Source organism: Anoplopoma fimbria, unplaced genomic scaffold (genome assembly GCF_027596085.1).
Source record: "Anoplopoma fimbria isolate UVic2021 breed Golden Eagle Sablefish unplaced genomic scaffold, Afim_UVic_2022 Un_contig_9215_pilon_pilon, whole genome shotgun sequence".
Classification (NCBI taxonomy): Eukaryota; Metazoa; Chordata; class Actinopteri; order Perciformes; family Anoplopomatidae; genus Anoplopoma; species Anoplopoma fimbria.
The window spans coordinates 1-13,498 of NW_026553854.1; the positions used below are offsets into that span (position 1 = coordinate 1).

A 13,498-nucleotide genomic window follows, 5' to 3' on the forward strand; every position below is an offset into this window, starting at 1 on the left:
GCGACCACCGGAGCCCCGGCGGCCCCCCGCACCACCCGCAGGCGGAGGAGCGACCACCGGAGCCCGGCGGCCCTCCGCACCACCCGCAGGCGGAGGAGCGACCACCGGAGCCCCGGCCCCCTCACCACCCGCAGGCGGAGGAGCGACCACCGGAGCCCCGGCGGCCCCCTCACCACCCGCAGGCGGAGGACCAGCGGCCCCCCTCACCACCGGAGCCCCGGCGGCCCCCACCACCCGCAGGCGGAGGAGCGCCTCCCCACCACAGGCGGAGCCACCCCCGCGGCCTCCACCACCCGCAGGCGGGCGACCACCGGAGCCCCGGCGGCCCCCCACCACCCGCAGGCGGAGGAGCGACCACCGGAGCCCGGCGGCCTCCCCCACCACCCGCAGGCGGAGGAGCGACCACCCGCAGGCGGAGCCCCGGCGGCCTCCCCACCACCCGCAGGCGGAGGAGCGACCACCGGAGCCCCGGCGGCCCCCACCACCCGCAGGCGGAGGAGCGCTCCGCACCACCGGAGCCCCGCGGCCCCCCCACCACCCGCAGGCGGAGGAGGACCACCGGAGCCCCGGAGCCCGGCGGCCCCCACCACCCGCAGGCGGAGGAGCGACCACCGGAGCCCCCGGGCGGCCGGAGCCCCCCACCACCCGCAGGCGGAGGAGCGACCACCGGGCCCCGGGCGGCCCCCACCACCCGCAGGCGGCGGAGCGACCACCGGAGCCCCGGCGGCCTCCCCACCACCCCGCGGAGGAGGCGGAGCCCCGGGGCCTCCCACCACCCGGAGCGACCACCGGGCCCCGGCGGCCCCCCACCACCCGCAGGCGGCGGAGCGACCACCGGAGCCCCGGCGGCCTCCCCACCACCCGCAGGCGGAGGAGCGACCACCGGAGCCCCGGCGGCCTCCGCACCACCCGCAGGCGGACCACCCCGCAGCGGCCTCCGCACCACCCGCAGGCGGCGGAGCGACCAGATGCCCCTCCGCTCCACAGCCAAAGCACTTCATGGTCTCCGAGGAGGCGAAGACCATGTAATTGAAACCGTCAATCTTAAAGAGAAGGACAGGTTGAGGTCGCTTGTTGTGTCTTTTAGGATCATGTACACCTGTCTCCGGTGACACACGACGTGTTTCAGTTGCGGGGATTTGCAGCCCAAAGACACCATTTTAATGTGAGAGACCAGCTGACCATAGCGGGACAACTCTTTGGCCAACACTTCGTTCTTGATGAACGGAGGAGCGTTGGAGATCGTTACCCTCGTAGCCGGGCTCACCAGGGGGAGACGGGAGTGAAGGTGTCTCTGATCACTACACCGCTCTCCACCACCTGGCTCACCTTAGCCGTGTTATCTAGGAAGATAACGATCGCTCCGTTCATCCGGGACGCAGACTTCACGCTGCCGTACCCGACCACTTCTCCCACCCACCGCCTCCTAACCCTGACCCTGGGACCCTCCACGGAGCACTGACCTGCTGGGACCAGTTTGATGGCGTGACGCCGAGTCAGCCTCTCAAACTCGCCCGCAGCAGTCTCTGCTACCGGCATCGTGACAAACAAATGCCCGCAGACAAAGCACCACCACCAACGCACCAACACACTAAACACACTAAAGACACACTATAAAGTAAAGAAAAACACACATACACATATACCAACAAAAATAAAGAGAAGAAAGTAAGAAAAACTCACTCGAAACTCTGAAACACTCAACACTAACGCTCTCAGCACTCACTCCACCACCATCCACACAGAGAAGTGTGTGTGTGTGAGAGAGAGAGTGTGTGTGTGAGAGAGAGAGTGTGTGTGAGAGAGAGAGAGTGTGTGTGTGTGTGTGTGTGTGTGAGAGAGAGAGAGAGAGAGTGTGTGTGTGTGAGAGAGAGAGAGAGAGAGACAGAGAGTGTGTGTGTGTGTGTGTGAGAGAGAGAGAGAGAGAGAGAGAGAGAGAGAGAGAGTGTGTGTGTGTGAGAGAGAGAGTGTGTGTGTGTGTGTGTGTGTGAGAGAGAGAGAGAGAGTGTGTGTGCGTGTGTGTGTGTGTGTGAGAGAGAGTGTGTGTGTGTGTGTGAGAGAGAGAGAGTGTTTGTACACAGAGTGTGTGTGTTTGTACACGCTACAAGTCCCTCTGAATGCAACAACTACAGATTAACACACAATAATAATAATAATTAATAATAATAATTAAGCCTTTATTAGTCCCACAATGGGGAAATTATTTCTCTGCATTTAACCATCCCGGAGGAGCAGTGGGCTGCAATGAAGCATCCGGGGAGCAACTTGGGGTTAGGTGTCTCGCTCAAGGACACCTCGGCATGTTGGCTGTAGAGGGGTTTGAACCACCAACCTTGTGGTTGCGGGACAAGCGCTCTACCTCATGCCACAGCCGCCCAATATAGATGAACATTCCATAATCTGGTTCCCCTAAATCTTATCGATAACTGACCTGTGAAGTAAATCATTTATGAGGATGAAGATCTGAAGATGACGAGTTGAGAATGAACCTGTGAAGTTGCTTTAAAGAAGGTCTTGAAATGTTCAGGAATATTTCCTTCACCCACAAGACTCTTATACATAAAAACACAAATTTGAAAAATATTGATGTCATGAATAGTAAAATCTGAAGTTTCTGAAACAGAGGAGCAGATGAGATGTGACTCTGATCCTCAGACTCTCATCAACAATAAGGAATGCTGTCGATGACACCTGAGTAGGATTTTTTGCCACAGAAAATAATAAAGCCAGATTTTTTATATTCAAAGATAATTTATTTAATCTGAACCATGTAGCATAGGCAATTAAACCAGCATTAGCGTCCATAATTCGTGAGTTTAAATTTGAATGAGAGAGAACTAGGGTTGTGTCATCTGCAAACATTATTGGAGAAAGGCTTTTTGAGACTCAGACAAATCATTAATATAGATGAGGAACAATAATGGTCCAAGAATGGACCCCTGTGGAACCCCACAGTCTGGCTTGGTTGGAATAGCAACCCTTAACACAAACAAACGGTCTTCTGTTGGACACATCATGTTTTAACCATTTGGATGTAATATCATTGAAACCATATTTATACAACTGTTCCATTACAATATTATGATTTACTGTATCAAAGGCTTTTGAAAGGTCTATGAAAATACGTAAAGTGAATTCATTGTTATCAAGTGCAGAGATAACTTTATGGACAAGGTAAAGTAAAGACATGGAAGTGGAAACCATACTGGTGTTTGTAAAGAACTGAATTAGAATCTACATGAAACAAAACCCTTTTGTATATAATCTTTTCTAGTATTATAACAGATAGATCAGGGGCGGCTGTGGCGTAAACAAACGTGTGTGTGTGTGTGTGTGTGTGTGTGTGTGTGTGTGTGTGTGTGTGTGTGTGTGTGTGTGTGTGTGTGTGTGTGTGTGTGTACCGACAACGATGACGCACACACAGGAACACGCTGGCTGTCTGGTAACCATGGCGATACCGCCGCACCAATGCTGTGATGTCACTGGTAGGCCCCGCCTCTTCCTCCTGTTCTGATGTCACAAAGCTCATCTCCTCCCTCGGAGCTCCTCCCACCTCCTCCTCCTCGGCCACGCCCCCTGAGGAAGACTGGGCAGAGAGAGAGGCGTTACCATGGCTACAGGTCAGAGTGGGCGGGGCTTGTCTCATTATGGTTATCCTGTTTGACTTCTTCAAGTCTTTACACACTGAAGACTCTGTTGAACCGGGTTCAGGGTTCAGGGTTCAGGTTCAGGGTTCAGGTTCAGGGTTCAGTGTTCAGGGTTCAGGGTTCAGGGTTCAGTGTTCAGGGTTCAGTGTTCAGGGTTCAGGGTTCAGTGTTCAGGGTTCAGGGTTCAGGGTTCAGGTTCAGGGTTCAGTGTTCAGGGTTCAGGGTTCAGTGTTCAGGGTTCAGGGTTCAGGGTTCAGGGTTCAGGTTCAGGGTTCAGTGTTCAGGGTTCAGGGTTCAGTGTTCAGGTTCAGGGTTCAGGGTTCAGGGTTCAGTGTTCAGGGTTCAGGGTTCAGGGGGGACATCGGGACTGACATGAATGTTTTCTATCCGATCAATAATCAGTATTAGAGCAGCGTCATCAGACTCCAGATGTTTCTCTCAATAAAGCTTTTGAGTCCACACTGAAGTGTCCCAGCAGAGCTCACTGATTGGTTCCTCCCAGGGGTCAGAGGTCAGCGTGTTGTTTGATCTGCTTAACTTTATTAACAGTAAGTAAACAAACACACACACACTGAGGCTGCCTGCTCTACCAGCTGCTCTCCCTTCTCCTTCTACACTGGAGCCTCCCATAGTCACTGATATTGATCATATTGATCATCTTCTTCAGTGGAGCCTCTCATAGTCACTGATATTGATCATATTGATCATCTTCTTCACTGGAGCCTCTCATAGTCACTGATATTGATCATCTGGAACAGGCTGAGGACCAAACCTTTAGATGTCATGTTAGTGACGTCTGTCCAGCGTGACAACATGAGCCGCTCTCCCTCTGTGTTCAGGCTGTTCATCTACTGACCTTGTTGATTCCTCCTCTCTTCTCTCTCCGTCCGTCAGCTTCTCCTCGATCACTCAGAGTTAGTTTTGAACTTTGGACGGTCCAATCAGACGCTCTGCTCGTGTCACCTGACCTGCTGTGACAGACAGAGCTCATACTAACAGTCACACAAACACTGGCTTCACTGCTGCACCTGAATACTGATCAGCTCTCAGTCTCCTCATTCACAGGCTTACGTTGTCTGTTCCAGTGTGTACTGGTGGCTGTACTGGTGGCTGTACTGGTGGCTGTACTGGTGGGTGAAGCTCTATGCTGATCCTCTTTGGGCTCCTCTTCGGGCTCCTCTTCGGGCTCCTCTTTGGGCTCCTCTTTGGGCTCCTCTTTGGGCTCCTCTTCAGGCTCCTCTTTGGGCTCCTCTTTGGGCTCCTCTTTGGGCTCCTCTCCTGGCAGTGAGATCCTCTGGTGACTCACCACTTGTCAGATAACTTAAGTTATAAAGTTAGCAGCAACATTTTTAGATATTAAGACTCATTTAAAGTCAAAGAAGCTGCTCTTCTAAAATCAACCACTACATTTGGGGAGCCAGCCAGGAGGACTCAGTGGGGGTCAGGGACTGATCAGGACGACCTTTGCTCTCTCACAGACTGAACACACCAACATGAAGAAGGGCACTAGAGAAGCCAAGAGCAGATACCAGCAGTGTATGGAGGGGCATTTTGAAAACAACGACCCCGCAGCATGTGGAGAGGCATTAAAGTCTTAACAGACTACAGAAACGTCAGACTCTCTTTTGGTTTCTTTAAATCCATGAAGAACCACCAACGTTGAAGACCAACCACGTGATCCACTTCTCCTTTATTTCTTAGCCCAGGTATTCTTCCTTTGTCTGAATCATGGTTTACCTGTAGTTTAGAGTTAATCCTCTCTAAAAGCAAGTCATCAACTCAGCATTAGTCCGGCATCATATTTATTTATTCTATTTATGAGTCTAATATGATTCTGTAACATTTCTTTGTTAGGTTAGTGTAGTACTACAACGTATAGAAATAGAAGTACACAGTGAGTAGTATACTGAGCTGCATATTGTTTAAGAGCTTTGGGGTCTTCTATTAGTTATTTGGGGGAACAGTGAGTTTAAATAGTAACACCATAAATATTAGTCATATCAAAATAAATCTTTAACAGGTTGTTACCTTATCTAGCAGTTTGTGTGTTTCTGAACCTTAGTAGTCTTAGTAGTCTTGGTAGTCTTAGTAGACTTAGTAGTCTTAGTAGTCTTGGTAGACTTAGTAGTCTTAGTAGTCTTAGTAGACTTAGTAGTCTTGGTAGACTTAGTAGTCTTAGTGGTCTTAGTAGTCGTAGTAAATGGTAAATGGACTGTACTTGTATAGCGCTTTTCTAGTCTTCCGACCACTCAAAGCGCTTTTACATTACTAATCATTCACCCATCCATACACTGATGACAGGAGCTACCATGCAAGGTGCCACCTGACCATCAGGACCCTAACTAACATTCATACACCGCAGGAACAGCCTGCGGGAGCAATTTGGGGTTAAGTGTCTTGCCCAAGGACACATCGACATGGACTGCCGGAGCCAGGGATCGAACCGCCGATCCTCTGATTGGGGGACGACCCTGCTCTCCACTGAGCCACAGCCGCCCGTAGTAGTCTTAGTAGTCGTAGTAGTCGTAGTAGTCTTAGTAGACTTAGTAGTCTTAGTAGTCTTGGTAGTCTTAGTAGTCTTAGTAGTCTTGGTAGTCTTAGTAGTCTTGGTAGTCTTAGTAGTCTTAGTAGTCTTGGTAGTCTTAGTAGTCTTGGTAGTCTTAGTAGTCTTAGTAGTCTTAGTAGTCTTAGTAGTCTTAGTAGTCTTAGTAGTCTTAGTGGTCTTAGTAGTCTTAGTAGTCTTAGTAGTCTTGGTAGTCTTAGTAGGAAGCTGTGAAGATGTTTGTATGAGCGGTTCTCCAGAAAGCTGAAACACCACAGACCCAACATTTAGCTCTGAACAGTCATGTGACGATGTCATGTGATCAGTAGCACTGCACTAGGATTGTTATATTTCATATATTAGAATGTTAATACTGATGGATCAATGCACATGTCCCGTTCACTGGAGCTCATGAAGTTCTTTACTTCAGTCCAGTGGTTCCCAACATAGGGTTGGGCCCCTCCAAAGGGTCACCAGATAAATCTGAAGGGTCCTGACATGATTATTGGAAGAGAGAAGAAGAAACACACAATATTTATCTTGCACTTTTCTCTAATGTTTGATTTTTAGAGACATAATGGAACATTTGGTCTCTTTGGGACTGGAAAAGTTATTTGAAGAAATGAAGTTTAGTTTTGTTTAGTTTTTTAATATCAAGTCTTTAAATTAAAGTTACTACAGCTGTCAGTTGTAGTGAAGTGAAATACTCGAGTAAAGTACAAGAACCTCTAAACTGGACTTGGATACAGTACTTGAATAACACCACTAGCGTTTCATGCAGTCACTAAGAGTTTGTCAGTCTAACAGAAAAGCAGTGCGTCAACAAGCAGATGTTCCTTCTGTTGTCTTGAAGACGACAGCGCTTCTATAAGTGAAGAGAGATAGAACTTTAAAGAACCGTGTGTCTGAAGGCCGTGACCTTAACTCTGAGTGGATGGAGTGTGATTGTTATTTGAACAGAATCAGCAGCTCTCGGTGGATTCTGTTACCTTTGGACGGAGCAGTGCTCGTTGTTTCCCCGTTTCAGTCTTGTCCCGCAACCACAAGGTTTGCGGCAGCATGCCGAGGTGTCCTTGCTCGTTGTTTCCTCTGGTGGGACTAATAAAGGATTGATTATTATTATTATTATTATTTCCAGTCTTTATGCTAAGCTAAGCTAACCAGCTGCTGGTTTTAGCTTCATTAGTTGTTGTAAGTTAGCATCTGTCCATGCTGAGATGCTTTTCATTCATAAACATTATACACAGACTAGATGGATACTTCACATGTGTTCAATGAATCCACAGCGTGTCAGAGTTGTCTTCTGGTTTATTGTGGTTAGAAAACGTCTCACTGCAGTAAAATATATGAATCTAACAATCACACAACCTGAGAGCCCCAAATCATTCAGAACACTGGATTACATTTGATTTGAAAGCAGAGTTATTGAGTCCGTTATGGATATAAGTGGCTGTTAAATATTGATTTCACACAGTAAAGCATCAAATCACATGTAGATGAAGCAGAGTTCACATCCAGCTGTGACACACCACAGTCCAGACTAAACCTGAGATCAGGTTTTAGACCAGCTGAGTATCAGAGTCCAGATCATGAGAGAATCAGGTGGTGAGCCGGTCCAGCAGGGGGCAGCACTGTCCGGGTGCTGAGCTGAAAACATGAAGCGGGTTGAAGCAGCTGCTGCTTTCATTCCATCTGACCAGGACCAGGACCAGGGCCAGGACCAGGACCAGGACCAGGGTTAGGGCCAGGCTCAGTTACTGGGAACCAGAATCCGTCCTGGTTTAAAGAACAGAACAGACGGGGGTGGGGGGGGACATGAACATGAATGTTATTTTAGAGAAACAGCAGACAGGTTTCAGAGAGAGATACACTTCTTCCAGACTCTGAGGGTCCTGGTCTGTCCTCCTCTGAGTCTGGACTAAACTAAACCATGTTCTGACCTCTGGCCTTCCTCTTGTAGTAGATGAATCCAGCCAGAGATAAGGTCAGACCCAGGATCAGTCCTGACGCTCCGATGGCGATCTTGTTTCTCTCAGACTCGGGCATGGACGGGTCTGAGGACAGACAGGTAGACAGGTTAGCAGAGAGACAGGTTAAGAGACAGACAGGTAGACAGGTTAAGAGACAGGTAGACAGGTTAAGAGACAGGTAGACAGGTTAAGAGACAGGTAGACAGGTTAAGAGACAGGAAGATAGGTGAGCAGAGAGACAGGTTAAGAGACAGGAAGACAGGTTAAGAGACAGACAGGTAGACAGGTTAGCAGAGAGACAGGTTAAGAGACAGGTAGACAGGTTAAGAGACAGACAGGTAGACAGGTTAGCAGAGAGACAGGTTAAGAGACAGGAAGACAGGTTAAGAGACAGGTAGACAGGTTAAGAGAGAGACAGGTAGACAGACAGACAGGTAGACAGGTTAGCAGAGAGACAGGTAGACAGGTTAGCAGAGAGACAGGTTAAGAGACAGGAAGACAGGTTAAGAGACAGGTAGACAGGTTAAGAGACAGGTAGACAGGTGAGCAGAGAGACAGGTGAAGAGACAGGAAGACAGGTTAAGAGACAGGTAGACAGGTTAAGAGACAGGTAGACAGGTGAGCAGACAGACAGGTATTTACCCCAGTCAGTAACCAGAGGTTTACTCAGACTCATGTGCTCCACCACACAGGAGATCTTCTCTCCAGACCTGCTGGACACAAACCAACTCATCAGACGTTACACCCTGAACCTGGACCTGGACCTAACTGGACCTGGACCTAACTGGACCTGGACCTACTGGACCTGGACCTACTGGACCTAACTGGACCTGGACCTGGACCTACTGGACCTGGACCTACTGGACTTTGGGTGGACCCACCTGGGCTTGTACTCCAGGTGAGAGTGGACCTGGTAGTACCAGTCCCCGTCTGCCAGCTCATCGGTGGAAGTGACCCCGGCGGTCTCCGGCTCTCCGTCTCGGAGCCATCTCACTATGATCTTCTGAGGGTAGAAGTCGAAGACGCTGCAGACCAGCATGGACGAATCTTTACCACCAGGGGGCGTCACCGAGTGCAGTCTGACGTAGGGCGGAGCTGCAACACACGTTATGATGATGGTGAGTATTGATACTATTGATCATATTAAGAGTCTTATTAAGAGTTCTTAATGATTCTCTTTCATTTCTCAGTAGTTTGATACAAAGTTCTCGTTGTTCCTTCAGGACTGGGAGTCATGGTAACAAGCAGAGCAGCAAACTGGTCCAGCTGGTCTGAGTTCAGGTCTTCAGTCTTCAGCTGATAAATGTTGAGTTTCTATTTATGTTCAGTGAAGTTCTGTCAACTTTACATCTGTTTCTGACCACTGATTAAAACCAGACTTTATTATTTATTCTGATTAAAACCAGACTTTATTATTTATTCTGATTAAAACCAGACTTTATTTATTTATTCTGATTAAAACCAGACTTTATTATTTATTATGATTAAAACCAGACTTTTTATTTTATTTAGACTTTTCTGATTAAAACCAGACTTTATTATTTATTCTGATTAAAACCAGACTTTATTATTTATTCTGATTAAAACCAGACTTTATTATTTATTCTGATTAAAACCAGACTTTATTATTTATTCTGATTAAAACCAGACTTTATTTATTTGTTCTGATTAAAACCAGACTTTATTATTTATTCTGATTAAAACCAGACTTTATTTATTTATTTAATCTGATTAAAACCAGACTTTATTTATTTATTCTGATTAAAACCAGACTTTTTATTTATTTATTTAAAACCAGACTTTATTTATTTAGTCTGATTAAAACCAGACTTTATTAATTTAATCTGATTAAAACCAGACTTTATTTATTTAGTCTGATTAAAACCAGACTTTATTATTTAGTCTGATTAAAACCAGACTTTAACATTTTTAATTAAATGAGCAGCAGGTGGAGACATAAACACAAATATATAATATATGTATGATATCTGTCGTTTTACATTAAAGTTAAATTGCTACATTTATGTAAATAGATTCATCAGATTTACATAATATGTTGATGTGATGACGTCACAGTTTAAATAAAGAAACTTAAAATAAGTTTAAGGGTTGATCAAGAACTGAAACATTAAAAGAACATCATTGATTAGGTATTAGTATTAGTATCAGTTGTAGTAGCTGAGCTTCACCACCAGGTGGAGACAGAGACGTTTGAGAGAATATGTCTGATTTATTAATTTATATAATGTTTGAACAACTTCATTTAAATCTAAGGATTCAAATCTACTGTGTGAAGATGAAATAATTCTTATTAATGATGATAATAAAAACGAGATTAGTAAGTCATGATAATATTAATAATAATAATATAATAATAATAATAATAATAATATTAATAATAATATTAATAATATTAATAATAATAATAATAATATATAATATAATAATAATTATAATAATAATACCATAATAATAACAATAATGATAATAATAATAATGTCACTCAAACTCAAACTCACCTGACTTAGTCAGAACAGCGTCGTAGTCAATCTGAATGTTGTGTACACAGTATCTCTCCTTCGCAGCCTTCATCTGAGCCAGAAATGAAGGATTATTGTTCCAGTACTCAGCGTTCTTCACTCCGTGCTCAGTGAATCCTACAAACTTCCCCACACTGCTGCTGAACCTGGTGTACTCCAACTTGTTGTAATAATAAGACTGGATGAACTCGATGTCTTTAGGATCAGAGGAGTTAAAGACACAACGGGTCACTACAAACTCCATGAATCCATCTGAAGAAGAACAAAGAGACTCGGTGAGAAACTACAGGATCACTGATCACTGATCAATACACTGATCAGTGATCAGTGTATTGATCAGTGATCAGTGTATTGATCAGTGATCAGTGATCAGTGTATTGATCAGTGATCAGTGTAGTGATCAGTGATCAGTGTATTGATCAGTGATCAGTGTAGTGATCAGTGTATTGATCAGTGTAGTGATCAGTGATCAGTGTATTGATCAGTGATCAGTGTAGTGATCAGTGTAGTGATCAGTGATCAGTGTAGTGATCAGTGTAGTGATCAGTGTAGTGATCAGTGTAGTGATCAGTGATCAGTGTAGTGATCAGTGATCAGTGTATTGATCAGTGATCAGTGTATTGATCAGTGATCAGTGTATTGATCAGTGATCAGTGTATTGATCAGTGATCAGTGTAGTGATCAGTGTAGTGATCAGTGATCAGTGTATTGATCAGTGATCAGTGTAGTGATCAGTGATCAGTGTATTGATCAGTGATCAGTGTAGTGATCAGTGATCAGTGTAGTGATCAGTGATCAGTGATCAGTGTATTGATCAGTGATCAGTGTAGTGATCAGTGATCAGTGTGATCAGTGATCAGTGTAGTGATCAGTGATCAGTGTAGTGATCAGTGATCAGTGTATTGATCAGTGATCAGTGTATTGATCAGTGATCAGTGTAGTGATCAGTGATCAGTGTGATCAGTGATCAGTGTAGTGATCAGTGATCAGTGTAGTGATCCTACCTGCAGCGTGGAGGCCGATGAAGAGGAGGGAGAAGAGGAGAAAGGATGAAGCCATGTTCCTCTGTTGACCTGACAAACACTCACAAAGTCTCAGTGAGAGCTGCTGTTAAAAGCAGAGGACAGATCACATGACCCACATCGTCATCATCATCACCTGTTACCAGGCAGACAATCAGAGCAAAGTCTGCTGCTGGAGCTCAAACACACAGTCAGGAGGTTATAGGTTATATCCTTATGATTAGTCTTATTAATAACACTATATATTATTATTATTAATAACACTATACATGCTAGCATTATTATTATTATTATTAATAACACTATACATGTTAGCATTATTATTATTATTATTATTATTAATTAACACTATACATGTTAGCATTATTATTATTATTATTATTATTATATTATTATTATTAATAACACTATACATGTTAGCATTATTATTATTATTATTATTATTATTATTATTATTAATAACACTATACATGTTAGCATTATTATTATTATTATTAATAACACTATACACACAGAACCACTGGTCTGTGTTCCACACTATGTTCCGCACTATAAGGCGCACTTAAAAGCCTTTAATTTCCTCATAAACCGACAGTGCTTCTTATAACCCGGAGCTTTATATGTGATTAGTCCTGGTTGTTACTGGCCTGGAGGCGGTGTTGTGTCCACATGTTATAGTGTAGCAGTGTAACTAAAGGCTGAGAAAGGCTTCTTGTGGAGTAAACAAACGCTTTATTCACACTCTGCATTCTGACACATCATTAACCCATCAACCCGCTAACGCTCATGGGTAATGTAGTTGAATAAACCTAACAAGTAAATATAACGACAACAAGGCTAGCTCGCTGTGAATTCTAACCAATATTGTGCTGCTAGTGAGTGGTCACTACAATATATATATATATATATTTATTTATTTATATATATATATATTTATCTATATATATATATATAGTTTAGTTTATATATATATATATATATATATATATAGTTTAATATTTATTTAGTTTAGAATTTATTTTATATTTATAGTTTAGTATATTTATTTATATATATATTTATTTAGTGTTTATATATAGGTTTATCACATAGAGAGAGAGATATATATTATATCACATACATAGTTTAATAAACTACACAGAAACCATCAGCATCACGGCCAGTAGTCAGGAGTACACTGTGCTTCACCATCATATACAGTGTGTGTGTATAAGGTTCACCATCACATACAGTGTGTGTGTATAAGGTTCACCATCACATACAGTGTGTGTGTATAAGGTTCACCATCACATACAGTGTGTGTGTATAAGGTTCACCATCACATACAGTGTGTGTGTATAAGGTTCACCATCACATACAGTGTGTGTGTATAAGGTTCACCATCATATCACAGTGTGTGTGGATAAGGTTCACCATCACATTACAGTGTGTGTGTGTAGGAGCCATTTTAGCCACTAATTTATTTGTTTAACTTTGATTTCAATGCATGCCTCTTCTGTATTACTTGCTCGAGATTTTGTGCCCTCTGCAGGTCAAAGGCTATAAATAGGAAGGAGACCGGGAAGGAGGTGTGGCCGACTGAGAGCACACAGCTTTTTGACCTTGTCTCTGCTTGCTTGCTCGTTTTGATGCGCATGCTGCTCATTGTAAATTCTTTAGTTAATGCATCTGTAAAATCTTCCTTTTGGTCATTAAACCCCAACGATGTTTGGAACGCTCGATTTTTCGTGGATCTTCATTTTCTAGTTTATTGCAAGTAACCTATACAAGCGTCAAG

The 13,498-nt window shown here is 44.3% G+C and overlaps 2 protein-coding genes and 1 long non-coding RNA gene across 3 annotated transcripts; 2 read left to right on the plus strand and 1 right to left on the minus strand.

Annotated features, from left to right (window-relative positions):
* Positions 1-89: 89 nt before the first annotated feature.
* Positions 90-1,112, plus strand: LOC129116878 (basic salivary proline-rich protein 4-like; the record flags this gene model as incomplete). The annotated part of the gene is made up of 1 exon (XM_054627551.1): positions 90-1,112. A coding segment is annotated over one exon (1,023 nt), but the record flags the coding sequence as incomplete, so codon positions are not given.
* A 6,367-nt stretch (positions 1,113-7,479) lies between these two features.
* LOC129116874 (H-2 class II histocompatibility antigen, E-S beta chain-like) lies at positions 7,480-11,802 on the minus strand. The gene is made up of 6 exons (XM_054627549.1): positions 11,704-11,802; positions 10,679-10,951; positions 9,041-9,254; positions 8,802-8,869; positions 8,130-8,243; positions 7,480-7,965 (listed from the first exon to the last, which is right to left on the minus strand). The coding sequence occupies exons 1-6, from the start codon at positions 11,756-11,758 to the stop codon at positions 7,940-7,942; spliced, it is 750 nt and encodes a 249-aa protein (XP_054483524.1). The 5' UTR covers positions 11,759-11,802; the 3' UTR covers positions 7,480-7,939.
* Positions 8,190-8,775, plus strand: LOC129116876 (uncharacterized). Its single transcript, XR_008533721.1, has 3 exons — positions 8,190-8,281; positions 8,318-8,641; positions 8,674-8,775. It is a non-coding gene; the product is annotated as an uncharacterized LOC129116876 (long non-coding RNA).
* Positions 11,803-13,498: the final 1,696 nt, after the last annotated feature.